The following is a 24,239-nucleotide window of genomic DNA, read 5'->3' on the forward strand; positions in this document are numbered from 1 at the left end:
TAAGGAAAACAAAATTGTAAAATAATTATGCCCAAGTCTGTTAACACGTATACTTGACATGGAAAGTGTTCCTCAAACATTACTTATTTTTATCAAAATAAAAATTCACACACAATTTTTACAGTGCTGTTGTGAAATCGTTATTGGTTATTTTAAGTGGTCAAAAGTCTTAGGTTATTGGTCACAAATTGTGGGTATCCTTTTAATATCATTACATTATTAATTATGCTTTTTTACAGGAATAGTTATGGTATAATATTTTACTTTTAAAATTAAAAAAAAAATTTTTTGCATGGGTACAAACAAATACATAATTCACTCCATGGAAAATAGTATCTGAGGTTAGAAAAATTAACTTTTGTAATAAACGTAGCGTAAAACTTCAAAGTCTTCGATCGAATTAAAGAATGAGAAACTCGGAGCAAAAATTTTCATTGAGCAACGATCGAGCAGCAGCTTTGGAACTCCTCAGACTTCAGGAAGCGGCGCAATTAGCCAACGACCAGCTCGCGTCTCGTCAGGAGTTTAAGAGAAATAAGAAGTTATCTCACATTGTGCATGCATTGTTTCATCTAGCCCAATTTGTAGGTTTAAGTTTGAAAAAACTTTTTCTTTACAGTTAAAATTACCTTAATTATCACACAAAGGACTTTTTTTTATTATTTGAATTGACAAAATATTACACGAAAGGTAGTGGTTATACATACTGAAATAGTGTCGTAGAAAAAAATATTATTTAGTCCTTGAAATAAAAAATTTAGATCCTCAATAATTATTCTCTGCCTACTATTTAAGTACTACAACTTCTCAAAGATTAAAAAAAAAAATTATAACTGTTTTGACAACTTTGAAATATTTAATTTAATATTTTTATAGTTTTGCCCTAAAAAATTTTAGTATGAAAAATCACTAAAAAATTCATCTTCAATTCCTTAATTTCAGTTAACAGCACTTACGGACGAAGTATTTCACCACGTGCATCACTCAATCAATCGTAAGATGCGTGAATCAAATCCAGCGATCCCAGAAGTGCCAGAAGAAAGAAATCCAGTTTTTTACGTCTACCCAGTTTGCATGGCAATCAGTTTTTTTTTCGGAATTCTTTGGTTGACTACCAAAATATTCAACCGCAAACCTATCATCGTACGTTCATTTTTCTTATTATTTCACGATGATTAGTTTATGACCCTAATGTTTAAAAAAATTCACTACAAAAGGTTCTTCTTGGAAATGGATTGGGAGGACTTATGATGATAACTGGTGGGATTTGGGCGATGCGACACGCCGGAAAACACATAAACCTCAATGAGGTATCCGACGAAGAATTACTCACTCATCCCACGTTCATCCACAACTTTGTAATGTGCATCATCTCCATTTGCGGGATGATTTTTTATTTCATACCGGCTTGGATTTTGTACGACGCTCACAAATGGGTAACTTGAATTATTCGTTGCGTATAAATTATGCAACGAAAGTAATTTAATGTTAACGCGTCATTGCAAATTTAATTTCAAGGACAAAAATTCAAAGCAACAGACGAACACAAGTCCAAACAGTCGAAAAAAATGTAAATGCAACCCGCCAACAAATCACAGTCCGATACACGAATCGCGAAAATCTTCTCCAGCGCGACTTCAAGTGACGAATAAGGTAATTTTTAATGGTATTTTTTCATGCAAAAAAATTGCAAAGCATTCATAAAGCATTTAAGTTTAAAAATATTCAAATGTTTAAGCTTTAATGTACGTAAGGAATTTTTATAATTTAGAATGTGCAGGACGAGCCAGTTATTTTGCACTGCTGCTGTATTGATTATTACAGATATTTAAAATCTTCTTCATACCCAGAAAATTTGGCCCACGAGTTTGTTGTGATTCAAGTGATGTAGTGTAAATTATAAAGCTGATATTAATGTTAATTTTTATAAATAATTATTTACTTTATACACAACTAGTGTCATAGTCGAACAATATTTTTAAGAATAATGTCTGTGAGTCCGTAAATACTATTTAATGTTTATTAATTTATTTATTTGTTTGGGTACACATTTTTACATTTTTTATAGTGCCTTTTCTTAGACATCAGTTTTACTTGAAGATTAGTTTTCCTTAAATTATTAAAAAAAAATTTTTTTTGCAGCGAAATTTAAAAATATTTATAAAAAAATAGTATCGCATCTCAGGATAAAGTTTTTACGCTCACCTTATTATGTGTAGTGTGAGTTAAATAAATGAGTGTAAAAAAATTATTTTTGAAATATTTTAACAAATGTCAAAAAATTTCAATTAAAAATGTAGCTCAGCAACTCTTAAAAATAAGATTATTTGAGAACTAAAAATAGAAAAATATAATATTAATTTTATATTTCAAAAGTGGGCTGAATAAATCTCCTCTTTTTTCTGCAATAGATTTTAAGGAGAAATATAAACTGTAGTAATAATTCTTTGTGTATCCTTTAAGTAGATAACCCAGTATAAATTGTAATTAGTTTAAATCCACTAAGATGGTTTGAACAATGTTTTACTTAAATATTTTGGTACTATAAAAATAATGGTTCACAAAAAAAAGTTTACTTTGACAGATAATGAAATTTATATTTTCTGAATTAATATCATGTCACATTTTTAATATAAAAATAAGATTAATAATAATAATTTAACTTGGTGGTAAACATTGATAAATAAAAACTTATCTTCTCAAGATATATTACCGACATACGTTAAGTCCTACGACTGTACGTCCGCTTAGTTATCTTGAGTTGGTGGAAACAAATGTTTTTTCATCGATTATGAAAAAAAAAAAAATAATAATAATAATAATAAATTCGATAAGTGCAAAATCCAAGTATTACGTATTACAAAATTAAAAAAATGTTCTCTACACCTACAATTTTATTTCATATAAAAATAATCTTTAAAAAATTATTTTGTAAAATTATCTTTGGTAATACAAACCAAGAGATATTATCTGTTATTGAAATATTCAGTGTTACATGTTTTTATTATTATATGAGTCTATTTTGTATAAAATAATGATGTATAAGATTTTTATCAACGCTAATACTGTACTGGAAAATATTCAAACCTAAATTTTTTTTAATTTATGAGGAAGTGTTTAACAAATTAAGTTTTATTTGAGAAGAATCACAAAAACCAAAGATTAACATGTATTTTTCAGTGTTGGTAAAAAAGCGTTAATCGACGATAAAGACGGCTCTTGAGTTGCCTTGTCCATTTCGCAAGTTTTCTGCGATATGTTAAACACCGTCAACTGCATGATAATATTGTATGACATCACCGGTGATATCTAACCAGCTTCAATTGCAGCAACAGCACATTGACACTTGTACATTTTTACGGTATTGGCAGATTTAAAATCAACTCAACGAGTATTTTCATCGTACGTTCGGTTTATTATTCATGAGAAACTGAAATATTTTCGGAATTAAGTGCTCTTGATAAACAATTTAGTGAAAGGTTATCTTAGATTAACAATATGATCACATGAAGACCGTATTCTATTAATTATAAATATATGTACTTCTGCATTTGCTACAACTTTAGTAACTTTCTTCGAGTTAGGCGATGTACTTTTTTTTCAAGACATTCCCATGTTGAATCTTATGGACTAAAATTGGACGAAAAATGGACAAAAAACGGGACATAAATAACAATATAAAATTATTACTTCTGAGTTCATTGATGTTTATTTTTTTTTTTTTTTTAATTTTTTTTTATCATTAGAAAAGCTCATGAAGAAATTTTAAGCTTTATGTTCCAAGCATTGCAATATTCGACCCCGAGAATAAAAGTTCTTTGGTATATAGAGTGTACAAAAATCGCAAAAACATATTTTGGAATTTCCGTCCTCTCCAAGTCACAGTGAGAGATAAGTATGCGTCAGGACCGTAAAGGAATAGTAATTGTCGGCCAAAGGAGCCTCGAGCGAAAACAACTGAGCATTCCAAGCTAGAGAGACGCGCACAAACGTATCTATATAGTTCTTTGTCCGGAGACCGGAGACCCACTGTACACATGTGCCTAGCGTACTGCCTTTGATTTTCTATAGCGCCTACGTTACACTGAATTATTTAATATTTTCTGGAGGAATAACGCTATGGTATTACTTTTTTTTTTCCAGATAACATAAAATCGATATAAAAAAATACATGTCCGATTTACTTTTTCACATGTGATGCATAGAATACATTGAGGTGATACACATTTGTCGTTAATTTTTTTATTTTTTTCATGGCAAATATACAACTTGAGCAAATTCGTGAGGCTTACAACTGTCCTGTTGGAGTGGAAGTATAAATATATATTTTTTTTTTTCGAGTTTCTCGCGTGACATTGTTATTCTACAGAAAAAAAAAAATTTGCAGCACCAAAGTATGAGATATACGCAACACACCACAATACACAGACGAATTTATTCTATAACTAGATAAAAAAAAAAAAAAGAAAAAAAAAAATTGAGGTGTAAAAAAATATGTGACCCTACAACAAAAATCGTAATAAAAGTCAGAGCAAAGTTATCAATACATTTTTCCAAGAAAACAATGTCTCTGAGTCAATTCTTGCCGCCACACCCCCGTAACCTCTTGAGCGAAATTTTTTTTCACGTCACCGGCAAAAACGACGGACACACGCGCGGCTTTTCCAACTGGAAAAAAAATGGTCTCGGGGGTGGAAAAAATCAAACGATCGTTATAATATTCTGCAGGACTCGCAACACCCAACGAGCGATTCCCCGATCAATCGAACCGATCTCATTAGGGAAACAAACAGCGCGCTCTTGTTCAAACATCCCTACATGTTATATATGCATGAGTATACACGTATACACGGGGATCGGAAAAAGGCCCATACAAAGTACATGTGGCGTGGTCCGAGTAGGAAAAACAATCCCAGATCCCAGAGGTGTACTTACACACATACCGAAACTAAAAACACATCAGAGAGAGAAAGAAGAAAGGAAAAAAAAATAGAGGAAAAGGAAGAAGAGACTCGCAGAATTATATACACGTACACACCGTAACGCGTTTGTAGCAGAGGTCGTGGGAGGGGTGGGGGGAGGGAAAGAATGAGAAAAGGGGGTGGGCAGACGAAGAAGAAGACGAAGAAGAGGGAAAAAAAAGAGGAGAAGCGACGCCACGGAGGAGGCGCGTACACGTAACACACACGTACATGTATACGCTTTTAGCCGGAATCGGTACCGCGCTACGACGCAGTCGTTCTCCAGCCGGCAATTGGTTATCACGTACATCGCCACACGCGCTCAGCAGATCCACCTCTTTTCCAGGGACAAATCTTACCCACGTACTACCGATTTTTCGATTTTTCCTGCCAACCGAGTGAGTATTTTATTTCACTTACCGATTTTTCTTTCGAGGGATATTACGACGCGGCGTCCTTTTTGCCTCGTTGTATACGTATACGTATATATACCTGTTGCGCTTCCACGGGCGACCTTGACTCTCCGTGTGTTTTGGTGCGATCGGATTACGAGCGTCGATTCTTTTTTTTTGTTTTCGCTCGCGAAACCCTACACCGCATGTTTTGCCGTTCACGATACACGCGAATGATCCGAGGATCGACATCGAAAGTGCGAAGATCGGTCGAGATGAACGGACGCGCAGTTCATCCCAAAATGGCCCTTCGGAAGGGTATGGAAAATCGGATGGCGTCCACTCTTTGACGAAAGCTTCGCGCACGGAGTTTGTGTCGAGGTCGATTGTACACACACCCCCTGCACGGCTAGCCGATTTTTTAATTATTCAAGCCTTGGACGCTATTTACCGGTTATAAGTGCGAAGCTTTTGCACCCTCGGGGAAAAAAAAGTGACGTTTCGAGAGATTTAGAAATTGATCGGGTAGAAAAAACAAAACAAAAAAGAAAAAAAAATAACGCTCGCAATGTTTACGACGCCGAGGCGTGGCTCTTTCCCCCGCTCGTTTGGATGCTTGTGTGTACACAAAAGCGGAGGGAAAAGGACGGAGGAGGAAGCGTAGGTATCGGCGAAAGAGAGAGAGAGGGCGAAAGGCGCGGCTGCGTGTAAGAGAAAAATCCTGACTCCTCTGCTCGGCTGCTTCCTTTCGTCGTGATCGGTCAGCCAAGCGCGGAGACACAATAATATCATGGCAGTACTTACACTCGGGGTGTTTTTTCGAGACATCCGTACTTTCATGCTCGAGTTTTTTTTTATCATTTACAATAAAAATACATGTTACATATAGCAACTCGCAGCGATACGTGCGTGGAGAACAATATTTGTTTGTGTTCTTAGGGACGCCTTCGCGTTGGGTATATTCGTACAAGGAACTGCATATGGACCGGCTCTGGCTCTTGTTGCAAAAGAGATAAGAATGAGGGGAAGGGCAGAGGGAAGAGAATGACGGAGAGGCGCGGCCCCCTCGCGAGAGAGTTGATGCGTCCGCTCTTTCCTTCGTAATGCGCGCATTATGGGTTATATATTTTTTTTCTCTCTCTTGAGCAATGAACTTGCGGAGGCGAGGCTGTTTAATGAAAGAGTTTTTTGGTCGTCTCGCGCGGGGTTTTAATCAAGTTTGATTGGGCGACGTGGCTGTGGGAAGTAATTGGCCTTGCCGTGTTCGTGTATTTGCGTCGTTGGGCTGACGATCGGCCCTTTTTGGCTTACCGATTTTTCGAGGATACACTGTGTTTTAAAACGTCTTGTTTGCACGATGCGAGTGATACTCGTATGGGTCCGTGTCCTTGTAGCTTGGGAGAAATCTAATCTGGATTTATCAAAAATAAATCGGAAAATTACTACGTATATCAAATCATTCATTACACAATTGTTTTTCTCTAAAAAAACATTTTTTCTTGCTCATTAAAAGCAATAATTCAGTATTTCAACAATGTTCCCAGGAAAAATAATGTAACTGAAATTTCGTACAGGGAAAAGAACTTACGAAACAAGTGTATTGTTGACATATTCAAACAATTTATTCTGAGAAAAATCAATTTTTTTCATTCCAATTAATAAAAATTATTGTGTCACGAACCATGTCTTGTACTAGTTAACGAAAAAAAAAAAAAAAAAAAAATTGTTTTCCAACAAAAATACACTAAAATAATTTTTTTTTTCTTCGAGTATTGAAAAATCAACAAAACAATCGTTCCAAAGTCCGCGCGTATAGCGCGTACCCAAAACGTTCTCCCACACACCCCGTTGCACCCAAAAGGAGCCGAGTATAGGCAGACAGTGCGCGTAAACACGCATAAGCTTGCGTATAAATATCCATCCGGGATCCAGTTTCCGAAACGCAAGCCGGGACGGCTAACATAATACCCACACGCCCCTCAACAAAGGGCCTCAAGCTCAAAGTCAGTCAGTCTCGTTATACGTACAGTATGCGGTTGCACGTGCGTATACAATTATACATGTCGTGAAAAAACGGATGCTTGTAATGTGGCTGTTGCTTTTCATGGAAATTTCAGTCCCTGCATTATGTTTATAGATATATATATATACCCTGTTGCGGGTGATGTGTATTGTAGAACACGTGCGCGGGCACAGAGTTTTCCGTTGAGGCATACCAGCTGCCGTGTGTGTAATTTGTGTGCTTACGGTGCTTTTTTCTCTCTCTACTTCCGAAAATGAAAAACAGGGCAGGGGGGGGGGCCTATAAATAGGGGTCTTCGTATCGTTATCGTAAACGAGTTGGTCCTCTGTGCTTGTCTGTTCTGTGGCTGCCGTTCAGTTACTTCTTTCATTTATCCGATAATTTGACAAGACAATGTAGTACTGTCTCACTGCTGTTCGGTCTTTTGATTGAGGACTTGATGTAAATATCAATAAGTAATCGATTGATTCTTTTTTTTTTTTTTTTTTTTTTTAGCTGTACTAATTGTAGATTTGAAGGTAAAAAAACAATTTTTTATTTATATCTAACTATATGCTTGGAAATTTATGTAAGCTTAAAAAATGCAGTACTGTTCTCGGACTAGGGAATATTGTGGATTTTTGAAACGATTTAGAAGAAAATTATTTCTTCTAAATATAAAGCGCGTTTTTTTGCTGAAAATTTTTTTTATTTTCATCACTATTAACAAGACAATTAGAAAAAAAAAAAAAAAAATCCGGCAGATGAATGCAATATATTTTAGAAATTGTTTAAAATGAAATATTTATATTGTATTTTAAGTACCTTGAATCTTTTTTATTCTTTAAATATTTTTTTGCTGGTTTTAATTGAAAAAAACATTTTTTTAGCTCGTATAATACACATTACACTGTTAATAAAAAAAGTTATGATAAAAAAAATTGAAAAAGTATCCTTTCCTAAATTTAACTGTTCTTCGTGTTCTATGCCGATTCCCGTAAATAATAAAAAAAAAACCGTTTACTCGAATAAAAATTAAAAATCGCTTTCTCACTCATCATTATTCGAAAGGACTGTTATTAAGTACACGAGCCATACTTCATTAGAGAAACAAAAATCGTTATTAGTTCCCGTCGGGCACCTCACACTGTATATACGAAAGGTGGACACCTGGCACACTTTGAGTGTTTTGTCCACCCATTGCTTCAGCGTGTAATACCTATACTCTCGTGTTTTGTCGCCTTCCATTTTTGGCTAACGAGTGTATAAGCTGTCGCGCCGTGTAGGTTTCCGCTCTTACTTTGGCGCGTCTCGTGTGCCTCTCTGGGAGAAAGGCGGCGAATAAAAAAATGTATTCACAACAAGCGCGATTTCACTGGCAATGTCCTGTTGTTGGGTAAGCGAGTCCCATGATTTGATAAATTAAATTGGTTGAATTGAGATAACAATTACTCGAAACTGCCTCTTTTGTTGAATTTGCTTGAATTTCGTTACATTTATGATTATTATACAGAAAAAAAAAAAAAAATTCAGATTCACCATAAATACAACTTGAAATATTTTTTGTTCTTTCCGCCGATTTCGTGCTTGAAATATTAACGCAGAGAGCCGTTTGAGCGAAGCAAAAATAGAATTCTGCGCGGCGACCGTACGAATAATACTGGAATTTCCTCGAGTAGAAGAGCATCGCCGATTTGACCGAAAGAAACAAGGCGACTTTGATCGGACTTCGGTGAAAAACAGAAAGTCGATCTTACCTCCGATTTCACGCGACTAGAAGAATTAGCTTCTGTTGATTTTATGTAGGCTGATAAGATTTCTCTCGGGTCGACAGGTGATATATATATTGGTTGGCTCTTATCAGTGCGAAATATAGTTCAGACGCATGCTTTGTCGTAGCTGACGTGTGTTTGATTTTTTTCTTTTTTTTATTCGTGCTTTTGTTACGTTAACATCAACGTTGATACTTAAAAGTTCCAAATTCACTTAAATTATTTTTAGTTTATTTAAATATGTATTTTATTGAAAGTATCGCCGAAAAAAGTAAAATGTGCGAAATACTTACAAGAAAAAAATACATCCGAGAATGTAAAGAGTTTAACTGTGAGATACTGAGGCAGCACCAGAGTATTTCTCGGAAAAAGGTTAATAATCGCCGATGATTTACTCGAGGCAGTAAAGTTGTCTGTTCACGTTCGTAAAGTCCGATCTGGAAAGTCTCGAAAGTATCTCGAAAAGGTTTTTTTTTTATGAAAAATGTATTAAATAAAAACTTTTTTTTTTATATGAAAAATTTTACTAATCTTTTTGAATAAATTAATTAAAAATAAAAAATTTCATTAATTTTATGTACAGTATCGAGAAATTTAGACTATATAATTTATAAATAGATAACGCATACTAGAATTAAAATAAATTTACAGCCATTTATATTTCCGATCAAAGTGATTCAAATGAATTTTTTTTTTTTTTCAACACAATTATATATTCTAAATTTCTCAAATACTAATTTTATCTTTGTCCATTGCTGCTTGAAAATGAAAAACCCATGTGAAGGTGAATATAGTCATCATCACACTCATTTTCCAGCACAAAACCTCTATACACCGCAACGACCTCTGTGCCCTTTATAAAGCAAAAAATAATTACGATTGCAAAAAAATAGAGAAAAAAGTGGGTCGAAATGGTCAAAGCACACATATAACCATCGATATAGTGTGCAAGTCAAGTGAGTACAGAGACAAGGGGATTTAATCGCGTGTGAGTCAGATGAAACAAATATAGCGCTGATGACGGTCAATTTTTTTATGTATACACATGGTCTACTCCCGCTTTGCTTGACAGTTATATGCTTGATCAAGGGAATACAAATGTACGTATTACTTCTTGTGCGAAAGATTGGAGTGTGTTATTGGACACGATTTTTTTTTCCGAGCAGCTGCTTTTCATGATCACACTTTTGTGTGCTATTGCTTATGATCGCACTGGTGTTACACAATGACTACAATCTCGTGGGATAGATGTTGCTTTTAAGTATCTCCTCCGCTGGTACCTAACTTCCTGTTTTTTTCCTCTTTACGATATCCACTATTTCAGATATGATTTTTATTGTTGTTTGTTGATTCAGTATTTAATTTTAAATCATCCATCACTCAGTTGCAATTTTTTTACCGCTTTGATGCACATGTATGATTAAAAAATAACATAAACCATCGTATAATCGATAAAATTAGAGATATTACTCTTAGATTTCGTTCAAATAAAATTTATAATTATTTTTTTTTTTTTTTTGTCAGTAGCGATCGTCACGTTACAAAAAAAAAACAAATACTTCAACATACTGCATTTACGTAAATGTGATAGTTTACAAATCTTTTGAAGCAAAAAAAGCTGCGTTGCTGATTAATTTTTATTCGTACTCGTGAGCTCAGCTATCTCAAAAGCCTTTCGTCATAACTATTATGACAAGCGTCTGCTGGAAAAGTTGGATATAATAAATAAAGATAAAAATAACAAGCGAACATTGGATCCATGTTAAGTAAGAAAATATATCAATTTCAATTCTGCCAGGCACGCGAATTTTATTTGCTTTCGTTTTCTTGAAACTTGTCCACATTTATATATTTAAACGAGTCCTCATGAAAACAAAGACAATTTTCAAAATATACCGTGGTATTATAACAGATGATAAAAAATTTAATGATTCAGCAGAATAAGCCGTATAGCCTCAACGCTCAAGTGTGAATAGTTTCAATATTTTATGCTTACGACAAATCATTAAAAGATATACATTTTTAATGATCGTAGATTTTGAAGCAATATTTGAAATAATAGTTATATTTTTTTTTTTTTTTTACTTTAATAATCTATGGTAATGTAAAAAAGTTATTGGTGATGTAAAAAGTTGAACCAATTTCACGTTTAATATACTTATTTAAACCTTTTATTTAGAAGCCCATTATAGGTATTACATGATTTATTTCGGTCAAAAAATCTATTATTTGTACCCAAGAATCATAAAGCAATTTTAAATCTTGTAACTTTCGCATGAATAAAAAGTTCTCAGACATAAATATTTACTTGGTGTATAAAATTCTCATGTCCTTGGATTTTTTTTCCATTTAGAAAAAAAAAAAAAAAAAAAAGAAAATTCACAAAAGCAAGGTTCTCATCCATTGTGTCTAGTAATGGTCGAGACGCATTCAGATCGAGGCTACCTAGCCCATGATATAAGTCGATCGACTAATTTTAGTTCGACAAATCGCTACAGTCTGCACGACAGCTTGATAATCACCTCGATAATCTTGTTCTTTCTTCACCTAAAATTTTGTTGTGCCTAATTTAATTAAGATCCAAGTTCAAGATCTTTAGGTTTTTATTTTTCTTATCAAAGTCAAAACAAATGTGTACGCTCGTATTGATGCTAATAAATCAATGTCAATATGATGTTTAAAGAAAAAAAAATATTAATAATAATAAATGAAGAAAAATTATCACATGATACTTAAATACGCTGATAAACGCATTATGAGTCACGACATTACACTCGCTGTTCTGTAATTGAAGTAAATTTTATCTCCCTTCAATGTCTCATTGTTAATATCATTGAATTTTCAAGCCAGCCAGTCTGAAAATAAAAAAACACCTACTAAAATTAAAGTTTCTCACATAAAAAAAGAAAAAAAAAAAAAAAAAAAAAGAAGAAAAATCTACACATCTAATCGCATGAAAAAAAATATTGTGAGAGGCCCTCCCTTTTTTTCTTGGCACTTTACTTGTAGCCGCGTAAGGCACTTTAATAGTCAAACTATGCCAACTACACACTTATACGCGACGTCCCGTGTAACTAATATAGGCCAGGGAAGGTAGATCCTATCGATCGACGCGTGTACCTAATAAACACGCGTCTTTACATTGAATACATCGATCGAGACTTATGGTCTAGACACACTATACGTGTACGAATAGCTGAACAAAGCGTCATCCCTCTTAGACATTTTTTTTTTTTTTAACGAACTTAAAGCACATACTATTGCTGACCTACTTTTTGTTTCTAGAGACGGTTTATGGGGTGCTGGTCGAAGATTTTTTATGTGCTAGAGTGAAAATAAGTTCACCAGTTGTAGTTAGACTACTTTTTTTTATTAGGAAAATTGTTTATGGTTCTCAAAATCATTCAGGTAAAATAAAAAGAACGTGTTGTTAATTAGCAAGCTTGGGCATCGATCCTTTTTTTAACAGTTTTTTTTTAAAAGTATAATTTAAAGTTAATTTTAAAATGATTTTTTACTTTTTACTTTCACATGCTTATACAGTATCTTTTTTTTTTTTTTTTTTGTGGAGGAAAACATTTAGATGATAATAAAAGAAATTTTTAAAAATATTTGCGTATTAATTCAGATACTTTTTTAGTAACTTACTATGTAACAAAAATACTATCTCATAATTCATCACACTGTTTTTGGTTAAAAGTATTTATAATAATTATTTATTGTAAGTATTGATGAAAAAAAAAATTCCAGTAAAAAAGAGTACAAGACAGTTTCGTTAAAAAATTTTGTACTGAAGAGATATAAAATTTATAAAATCATTTTTTCATAGTTTGTTAATAACTGGGTATGCACACAGTTAATAAAATTACCATATTAATTCATAAGTACAGTAATTGAAGAAAGTGTCTTTGTTCGCTTTATAGACACGACCAATGTACGAAAAAGTCTTTTTTATTTTTATTCTGTGGCAATTAAAAGTAATAAACTGGATAAACAAGCTCGGGTGAGCTCTGGCACTCAAAAACATCCCTCTTGTGAAATTGAGAATTAAGTAAAAATTTTACCCGAGACTTTTAAAGCTCTCACAAACGCAAGAAAAAAAATCTCGAATGAAACCCAACACCAAGTAATTAATAATTTTTTTTTTTCTTCATTTTCAGACAAGTTAAAAGATGGCAGCTCTCACGAAACTCACCATAATCAAGCTCATCGAGCTCGTAAGTATATCATGTTTATTTTGTATGACATTGTTCTTTACGTCATTCCACACTTGATTCTCAGATATCCTCTCCAAAAAATATTACTTTTTTTTATTCTTCGTACTCCGTATCAATACTGGTTATCGCTACATTTCCAACCTTATAAAGAATTTTAATATTTAATAAATCGATTCTCGAAGATGCAGGTGACGCATGAATGGATGTGTATAAATATACGCACCTTGAAATTTAATAATCCAAAAAATGAGTCATCGTTGAAGAGAAGTTTATCGATCGATTATCTCATTTGCACCCGATAAAATCAGTAAGCATGTAAATAATACAACCGTGAAAGATGAGTTTTTTGTCGTCATCAAACTATGACACGTGATTCATTTTTAGTATTTAATTGCATGATGAGTAATTTTTTATACGATTATGAGAAAATTACTTTCAGGTTTTTTAATGTTTTTTTTCTATTTTTTTTCCTCTGGCATGTGATTTTTATCAAAAAATATAAAATAGCATTCAATGATTTTACAAAATGTACCTTTGTGTGGAGAGTATGAAAGCTTTAATTAATTATAAATGTTTACATAAAGATAAATATCAGATATTATATTTATAAAATTTATCAAAGTTACATGTATTTTTAAAATTTGTCAAAAATTAAATTAAAAATTACCGTTGTTTTCACATGCATAATATACGATTGAGTGACGTTTCAACAAAAATCACATTGGAACAATTTTAACAAAAGAAAAGCATGAAAATCAACTATCACCTGTCAAACAGTTCAAAACCAACATTTAAAATTATTTGAGGGAAAAGTCACTTCCCAATAGAACATCACACCCGAAACAAGAAAGGCAGCACAAGCCGAGACAACAATGAATATTGCTTGTATGCTTACTTATTCCATGTAGAAAAAAAAAAAAAAAAAAAAAAAAACAATTGCATATTCAATAGAGTGCGTCGCTCCAGAATGCGATGTACGAGCACATAATATTATGCACAACACGTAGCAGTCGGGCGTCGAATGATTATTTTGTTGCAGCACTTTAACCGGGGATGAAATCGAACGGCCTTTCATTTTCTTTGATTAACACGTGCTTTGTATACATTATGCTGTTGTTGCTGTATATGATTTTCGATTTTCAATTTTATTTCTTTTAAATTATTACAACTACACACGGATTATTTTTACCCTCGGAAAATTACGTAGTTGAGTAATAATTGATAACCTTCTTTTGCACAGGAGAATTCAACAAAAAACACGGTATTTTCGAAAAATCTGAATGATATTTTTATTTTGCAACGTACGAACGTACGTAAGTTGACACAGTACGTCAATCGAGCTCTACATGAGGGTATAAGCTAAAACATATTTATAGTAACATTTATGTATAGGCGGTAGCACGGTTTTCCCGTCGCATCTAGATAGTACTTCTTGGGGGGTCTTGAAGTGATCGATGAAAATGTTATACCGTGTTAAATACTCACAGCTGTACACCCGAAGGGTAGAACCGCGTACTCGATTTAATATTATAATTTTCTGGCGCTCGATAACAGTTTTATTTTATATTTTTATAAAAAATAACCTCGGCATTCGCTAATACAGTATTATTAAATTCACCCTTTCCTGCGATTAAATTTGTAGACGCAGAAAGTTAAAAATTAAAGAAAATTAATTGAACTTGGAAGCCTGAGCGTTTCGAAGAAAAAAACAAAATAAAAATAAAGTAAAAACAAACGATGTGGAATAACAAAAATTCCCGAAAGTGCAACGATCCCGTTAAATCGGACACGTTGGAATCGCCGCTGGAAATCGGTCAGCCCGAGAGAGGCAGATCGCCCAGTTGAAGGAGCGCAAACTCTCTCGCTTGACCTGACACACATCCCACCTGCGAGTCGCTGCGATAATGCAACGCCGACACGTGCAAAAAAAAAAAAAAAAAAAAAAAACCGGAGGAGAGGAGTAAAAATGCCACCGCGTATCGGTTTTAAAACGTTGGCCGCGAAATTCGAGACTTCGTATATACTTGTATGTATACTTTGGAGCCGACACGGCAGTGCTGTCAGACTGCGAGGAACGAGGTCGCGGAGAACGGGTTTTGTGCTCTGAAAAAGTTAAGGTTGAGGATAGCAACCTGAGCCTTCGTTGTTGCTTACCCCGTATGGGTGTACTTGACTCTGTGATGTTTAAAATTAGATGCTGAATTACAATAATATTAAATAATAGTTCCGATGATGGTAAATATTTACCATTATAAAAATATCAATGATTATGAAGACAGGAAATAATAATTATTATTATTACTATTATAATCAGATGTGAGCGCGATAATATTACATACATTTCGAATAAAACGTTTATCGGAAATGTAAAGGATTATTTTTGTTTGAAATATTTTTTATTACTATTTGTAATAAAACACTCTAAAAAACGATGAGTAATGCATTAAAAATAGTAGTGAAAAATTTTTTTCTTTGCAAATTATGCGCTGTGATTGTAGAAAGCAATTGCCACAAAAAATACGAAAATAAATTTAAGCCCATTTATGTGACTGAATAAAAATAGTAATAATATATTACTGTAAATAGTAATAGTATAATGATAAATAAATAATAATAAAAATAATTTTAAAAAAATAATGATAATAATAATACATATTATTTATTTTTAGTTGAATTACATTACTAAATAATTGGTTGTTGTATTTGTAATTTATAGTTGATTTAATTAATTATAATAATAATTACAACGATTGGTGAGTATTGATGTTTTTGTCAACCCTAGTAATTATAATAATAATAGACATTTTTTGTATTCTTGAAAGAATTACCTAATGATGAAAAATCAGAAACAGTAAACTATGCGATTAATGATTAACCGCAAAAAAAAAGATACGTGTCGTTGGAACGATTATGATTCCGTCATATCTGCGGTAAACGTTTCCTGCCTAGCGCTGTGAGCTGAAATCTAAAATTATCGCAATGCTGATGATAACATTCCATATTTATGACACGTGCGTTATGTCAGATGTTTTTTCACAGATCGGATAAAGTGTTAGTTCTCTAGGAAATTTTTTTGATTTTTCATTATTTTATTTATACAAGGCATACAAGTTTTTTTTTCATAAAAAAACAAAAAACATTGTTGTACTTCAGCATAATTTATGTCTCGTTATTTGTCCAACCAAAAATCATAGACCCAAGTCAAACATGTTAATAGTTACAACTGATATTGTGTAATTAAAAAAAAAAAAATTCAACTTGATATGGAGTCATGTAATAAGTTTAAACCATTTACATTATGTATAAAAAAGCTATCCTTTGTTTACGTGTTAGCAATCAAATTAGTAATGCATTGATAATAAAAATAAATCACAAACACGGGTTTAAAATTGTGTAATTGCCTTCTATTTGCTTACAATCGATTTAAAATAAACGAATGGTTTAGATGTGCTCGTCTTCTCACCAAACATCGTAAACGCACGAAAAAAGCTTCTATACATAAATAGTCCAAAATAAACCTTTACTCGATGAACTCGGATGAACTGAAGATCCCTCCAATGGCGCAAAGAGATAATAAATGAGGAAAACTAAAAGTTCAAAAGAAAAAAAGAAGCGCTCTTGCGTCGATATCTCTGTATGTATAAGAATAAAGTCTTGTAACTCCGATGTCGGCAGATCATTATTTATTTATACGAACTTTACGGAGGTGGAAGTTGTGTGCTGCTTTTACGCGTATACAAACACCAGCTACGAACAATGAATGAGATGTAGCGTGTGTTAATATACATGTATGTGTTTTAAAGACTTGACGGACAAAGATTTTCGAGGAAAATGAATGTGTTGTGAAAATTATTCTCATCGAGTTGAAAAAGAAAAAAAAACCAGAGTCTGTTTGCAGCGAAGTTTCAATGAAATCGCAAAATTAGACATGAATACCACACTTCGATTTCAGCCTAGCTACAAGCGAATATTCAAGGATCCTCTGATTCTTATTATCCTGCGAAGTATACACATTTTCTGTCATCGTAGCTGCTTTTCTAGCGTAAATTTTCTTTGAATTGTAAATTGTATACGTAACTTATACAGTTTTCCTTCACTCGCGGTTGAAAAAAAAAAAAGTTGTAACATTACCCTTGGCTCAAATGACATGTTTGTAAAAAAGGGTTTAAATTAACATTTCTTAACCATTGACATGTGGCGATGAAAAAAAATTCCCCCATAATATGCACGTCTCATAAACCATTATAACCCTGACTCGTATCAAATGAACCCGAAAACCGTCACTTACGATGAACCATTAAACATAAATAAATATTTCCAGATTCTGGTCATCGTGCTCCTGGTGTTGCACTATGACACAGTCAACGGCAACTCGTACGAAGAGCTGCTCTCAATGACGGCGTTCGGTGGCTACCTCATCATTCTGATCGGTATCTTCGCCGGTGCGACAACCGGCACTCCCGTCAACCGACGAATCGTAAGATATTACCTCAGACGATCCACTCACTTATTCAAATATTGTATCAACATATTGCTTGCTCATCCTTACAGGACCTCTATTTCACCCTAGTCGGTTGCGTCCTGTTCATTGTGACCGGTATCATGATCTTCAACAACCAGCGCGTCAAGCACATGGTCCGAGGTATCCTTGCCGTGATCGAGGGCGTTCTGTTTCTGGTCGATGCCGTCTTCACTTTCAGAGGCGAGGCATAAGATGCCGGGGTGTATTCACCCCCCCCCCCATTCCCTTCTCTCTCTCTCTCTGTCAATAAATTGTAACTACGTCTCTGTCGTGTATGTCACTCTCAAAAAGATGTTCTAGCGAGTTTCGTTGTCTTATTCCGTAAAATGGTCTTGAGACAGGAGAGATAATTCTATTTTTTTTTTTTTTTTAACAGATTTTATGCAGTGCGTGTTTGTATTCCATTCGGTTTTGTTAGTTACGTCAAAATGAGTTTTGTAAAAGTACTCCTTGAATTTTCTGTTAATAATACACTGCCAAAATCATATCGTTGGAGTAGTGTTAAACACTTTTTTTTTTTTTTTTTTTTTTTCAAAAAAGCGATCCACTAATCTTACTGGAAATTTTTTTTTTTTTATCAATACTTGTAACATGATACTTTAAAAAATTTTTTATACAGCAAAGAAAAGTAAAATAAGTTTTTTTTTGTTTTTTTTTTATAAAATAAACAATTTTGCAAAAACATAACGTATTAAGTTTACTAAAAACATTTTTTATTAGTTCTGTTGTACAGGTCGTAATAAAAAAAATATCAACTTTGGAAATAGCAGGACAAATTTGAAAAAAAGTGTAATGTCAAATTAAAAAAAAAGTATTCGTGCTCAAGTCTGCTACCAATCATAGCACGTACTTAATTCACCAAGTACATAGTTTTTTTTTCTCATAAGACTTTTTAACGTATTGTTTATAAATGTAACTTTTTTATTCACTGCAATAAAAAAAGAATCTCCATCTAGAACATCTTTTACATACGTTATAAACGTGTTGTACGTGCAAACAATGTCAAGGGGCTGCTGTTTTCTACCGAAACTAAAGGCCAGATAGTACACTATTGAAGCAACACCTATACTATATAGGTACAAAAACAATTTAGCAGAAAAATTATTTTTTCCTCTATTTGTTTACAAAAAAAAATTTTTAAATAATACTTATGATTGGCGTTCAATAAAACATTGAGGAACATAATTTGCAAAATTATTTTATATTGTGTATGTCAAATAAAAATAATTTTGTGTTCTCATTTGTACCTGATGAAGAATGATTGATATTTTTGTTTTCTCTCTCTACTGAAGTGCCTTATGGTTATATATATATAGTACAAAGATAAAACTAAATGGAGAAAATATGAAAAATCTATTTATGAGTTATGTTAGTGGCAAGGCCAACACAATTCGGTTATTTGCAGTCCCTTTCTTAAGATAAGTATATACAAAAAAAAGTTATCGTCAGTACAATCATATATTTATGATCAATTAAGAGTATTAAGCCTCATCCATATTTAGTTATATTGTACACTGTAAAATAGTGATGACAACTGTAACAATAACTTTTCATCGTTATCACGCATTTAAATTAAAAATTAATGCCATTTGTCATTTTTTTCGTCGTATGTTCGTATATTATAGATTGTAAGTGCAAAGATGGAAAATTATTCGTACGTGGCTCAATCTCCGACAGTAAATAAAACATATCTTTTAAATTTTTTGTTTTAATGAGTACATAAAACAATTATTTTCTTTCTAACAATTACAATCTTTTTTTACTTATATATTCACATGTGAACCCGCTCATTGTCGTTAACTACATAATAACTTGCAACGCCTTAAATGGCTTATGTATTGTAAGTGAGATCACAATTACTTAAATGCGTCGCATAAGATTAAATTAAATCTGTAAATCCAATGACAGATGCAGAATAAGCACTTAAGATTGTAATGGTAAATTTTTTGTAACGCTACAAAGCTTAAAGAAATAAACGTTCAAATAAGTTATGTTGGTTTTTATTTAATTATTCATGGCACAAAAATTTTAAAAAAAAGTCTAAACAGAAATCATAACACATCTAAAAGAAAAAGTTATAATTGTACACAATCACACGTATGGACATTACATTCAGAGTAGGAGGTAAGATCTGAAGCTTTTTTACTACTCTTGACTCTTGACCCCGTATAGTGTAGTGCATTTTGGGATTTCTTGTCAGGATGGATAAGTGTGAAGAAAAATGATTGCTTGTCGATTTGTTTTGGAAAACTGGTTAAAAAGTAAAAAACAAATTTTTGAAATAGTATTTTTAGTTAAAAATAAGTAATTTAGGCCATTCAGTTATGTCTATCAATTTTTTATTGGAAACGCAAGATTTTTACATCGTTGATTGGAATAAGTATGGCATGAGAAATAATTTTATATGCTATTTAATCCACTAGGTAAAATAACAAAGAATATTTCACATAAATTTTTTTTCATGTCAAAAAAAATCGATGAAAAGGAAAAATGTCAGAGTTAAACATGAATATCTAAAAAAAACTATTTAAAAAAAAATAAATTTATTTTAAAAAACCATAAAGAGATGTATGATTACATTTTAATTTTTCTGCTGCCAAATAATTCATAAACGAAAATTGTGAGCCAAAAAATATTTAAAATCAATAAATGAGTTTTGATTAATGATTTATCACGCATATGTGCTCATACACAGGCATCTTCCGAAAATGACTTATTATGATTTATCAAGTAAGTCTATCAAAAACTAACAAATATACTTTATTGCGTGAGAGTATAAAACTTATATTTCACATACAGTAAAAATAATACAACACTATATTGCGTGTAATTTTAGGTAAGACAAACAAACAGATGATAAAAAAAAGGCTAACTCTTGAATATTTTGTAGATAGAAATCGTAAGATGACTATTTCTATACAGCGTAACTACAAACTTTACGAGATTGGTATCATTATTGCCACGTATGATATTATAACACTTATCATCTAAAAATACACACTTTGCTCGTCATTTAAAACATGTATTTCTGCATACTAATAGTATTTTTAATGTTTTAATGTAATTAAAGAGCATTTGAAAACACTTACCGAGACAAGCAAATATTCATTTATTCGAAAAACATCTAAAGCCTCGAATCTAATTTCTGAACTTTTGCAGCGATAGGAAAATAGTAACAGCTGAAATAAATGTTTTAATTTTTTAGTTACTCATAAATAAAATATACCATCTTTACTTACTTACCTGATATGTTAAAGTCTTAGATTTCACACTATCATTATACATCAAACAATTGACTAATACGTCGTGAATATTTTTAGTCTGAATAAAAGAAAAAGTTTTATATTAGCAATGAAACAACAATTTTTAATTAGTTTTGTATTACCTGTTGGAGTACTGAGCTCGTAGACTTAGATAATAGGAATAAAATAATAAAGCTGTGAAAAATGAATATTGATAATTTTATAAGACGTACTATTGTAGGAGAACAATATATTAACGGTATCACGAGGTGGCGAATATAATTTAAAAGGATTAAAAAACAATCTGTGATGCACAGAAAGATTGATAAAGAGTAAAAATTGGCTATTTCATTTGATACTTCAACTAATAATGTGTATTTTTTTTGTAATTTCACTATGGTAAGTATTTTTTCTCGTTCACTTGCATAATCCAATAAATCCAATCTCGTGACTCTAGTAGACGATTGAAAAGTGCTTTTTAGATGATGAGAAATCATTTCAAATGATTCTTTAATAAAAGTGCAAAAAAAGATATACTGTAACACAATGGCATCTATTATCAATCTATTAATCCCTCGTGATAAAAAAAAAATTAAGACTTGCCAACCATACGATGAAAATCCTTTATTTTTGACAAAAAAAAATAATTGTAAAATATACCCCATCAGTGGAACAAAAACAGTTCCTATGTTTGGAATTATAAATTTCTTGTCTTTAATATAATTTTTAGATATATCTACTGCTTTGTTTACTAAATCTAATTTTGTGAAAACAGTAATAGCTGCGTTGCGTTTAATAATTAATTGAATCACTATAAAATTAACTGCCACCATTTCGAATGTATATGTTATTCTCGAGTACGCTTTCATGATCAATGGCAAATCCACAGCTGTTACACGTGATAATAAATCGTAGGCATCAAAATAATTATGTATGTTTAGATATGATAATAAACAAATATTGTAGGCAATCCCAATGTAAGAAAAGCCAAATGACCAGCGTTTCATATTATTATTAGTAATTCTTGGGATCTCTTTAAAAGTTATAGCTGTGGTCCCCAGCATTCGATTGTAGAAGTAAAATAATTTTATGAATGAAATCTTCAAATTTTTGTTTTTTATTGCTGACATGAATTTAGCAAACATCGTAGCCATAGTAGTTATCAGCTAAAAACCAAGGGGTAATTTAATTATAGAAACACACTCTCTTTTATGACTACACTTACTTTTGCAAACTTTGTCAAGTAACAAACGGTCAATGCAAATTGGAGTTGTACTGTTTAATAATGTTAACTTTATTAAAGTTGATGAGCTATATAAAAAAATGTAATAAAAAACAGTAACAATAGTTTAATAAAACGGATTTTTTTTTTAAAGGTTGAAATACTGACTCATTTGAACGATGCTCTAGAATCGACTGATTATTGAGCAGTATTCCGAAGAAATAGTAGAAGCCTATTAAATTTTTGATAATTTTTCTAATTAGCAAATGCAAAGCAATTAACTTATCCTTCACACACTTTAATGACAGTGTGCAAAGTACAGTGGAGTACATTGTGGATTATTAGACAAACCAAAAAGTGTCGAGTCACTACCATAAAATGTGAACTTTATAAGCATTGGCCACTTTTGTGAATTAAATATTAAATTATTAAACGTAGTTGTGCTACGCTATGTATGCTATCTTGTTATCTTGTTTTTGGAGCCTCTACAGAAAGTTAGAAAAAACATAACACTTTGATGTTTAAGGTAAACGTGTAATTAAAAAAAGTAAACATCGAAAGGGCAAACATTTTTTTACCACTTTTACTTAAGAAAATAATCTTACTTGGTGCTCTTAACTAAAGTAGAAAATAAAAAACAATAAGTGGTTGAGATTTCCTTCATATCCTTCGACACAAAAAGTGAAAAATTTATATAAAGTATTCTTTGATGATGTACCAAGTGGGTTCAATAGCAAAATTTTTTTTTTTCATAAGACACTTTAGCGTAAAAGAATCTCGATCTAGAAAATTTTTTACGTCCCAAACTGTCCCTATTGTATGTGCAAAATGTCAAGGAATTGATGTTTTCTACTGAAGTAACATACGAGTTAGTAAATAGTGGCGAAGTAACACCTATACTATTGGTACAAAAAAAAATCAAGCTGAAAAATTCTCATACCCTCTATTTTTTTTATAAACAAATGTTTAAAACAATGCTTATACGGTTGGCGTTTAATAAAACATCAAGGACAATAACTTGCAAAACTATTTTTTACTGTGTATGTAAATAAAAGTAATTTAGTATTCTCATTTGTTAACATTAATCATCAAAGTGTGACGTTTTCTCTACCCTTCTATGAGATCTGAAAATAAGACAGCATATATAGCGTAGCACAGCTGGGTTTAATAACTTAGTATGCAATTGACAAAAGTGGCCAATGCTTACAAAGTTCATATTTCATTTTTGTGACTCGTCACTATCTCTCATCTAATAATCTAAGTGCACTTCACTACATTTTACATACTGCCATTGAAGTATATAAAGGATACTTAATTGATATACATGTGATGATTAAACAAAATATGAGTTTCTACTGTTTCTTTAGAAAACTGTTCGATGATCAGTCAATTCCAGGGCACCTTTCTAGTGGGTCAGTTTTTTATCGTTAAAAAAACCGTTTAATAGTTGATTTTAAATATTATACTATGTAATGTAGCTCGTCAACTTTCGTTGAAGTTTACATTAAAATAATTAATAACGTAACTCAGTTCTAATTAACCGCTTATTACACGAAAAAGTTTGCAGAAGTAAGCATAGTTATAAAATAGAGGGTTATTTTGTAACTAAAGTAATTCTATGTTTTAGCTGATAACTAATATAGCTACGATGTTTGCAGAATTGATGTCAAGGATAGGAAACAAAAACTTGAAGATTTCATTCATAAAATTATTTTACTTCTACAATCGAATGCTGGGGACCACAGCTATAAATTTTAAAGAGATCCCAAGAATTACTAATAATAATTTGAAACGCTGGTCATTTGGCATTTCTTATATTGGAATTGCTTACAATATTTGTTTATTGTTATTTCTATGCATGGATATTTATTTTTCTATGCCAGATATTTTACTAAATAGTTCAGTTCAG

At 32.1% G+C, this 24,239-nt stretch overlaps 2 protein-coding genes across 2 annotated transcripts; both read left to right on the top strand.

Moving 5' to 3' along the window:
* Positions 1 to 407: 407 nt before the first annotated feature.
* On the top strand, positions 408 to 1,891 carry LOC106639035 (uncharacterized). The gene is made up of 5 exons (XM_014352465.2): positions 408 to 584; positions 943 to 1,143; positions 1,218 to 1,436; positions 1,519 to 1,653; positions 1,772 to 1,891. Exons 1-5 carry the CDS (start codon positions 408 to 410, stop codon positions 1,889 to 1,891), a joined length of 852 nt encoding a protein of 283 aa, XP_014207951.2.
* A 3,331-nt stretch (positions 1,892 to 5,222) lies between these two features.
* Positions 5,223 to 19,857, top strand: LOC106639054 (uncharacterized). The gene is made up of 4 exons (XM_014352487.2): positions 5,223 to 5,359; positions 13,288 to 13,344; positions 17,666 to 17,821; positions 17,896 to 19,857. The coding sequence occupies exons 2-4, from the start codon at positions 13,300 to 13,302 to the stop codon at positions 18,055 to 18,057; spliced, it is 363 nt and encodes a 120-aa protein (XP_014207973.2). The 5' UTR covers positions 5,223 to 5,359; positions 13,288 to 13,299; the 3' UTR covers positions 18,058 to 19,857.
* The last annotated feature ends 4,382 nt before the right edge of the window (positions 19,858 to 24,239 follow it).

Source organism: Copidosoma floridanum, unplaced genomic scaffold (genome assembly GCF_036245765.1).
Source record: "Copidosoma floridanum isolate Cflo_tuat_1 unplaced genomic scaffold, Cflo_Japanese_pri ptg000007l, whole genome shotgun sequence".
Lineage (NCBI taxonomy): Eukaryota > Metazoa > Arthropoda > Insecta > Hymenoptera > Encyrtidae > Copidosoma > Copidosoma floridanum.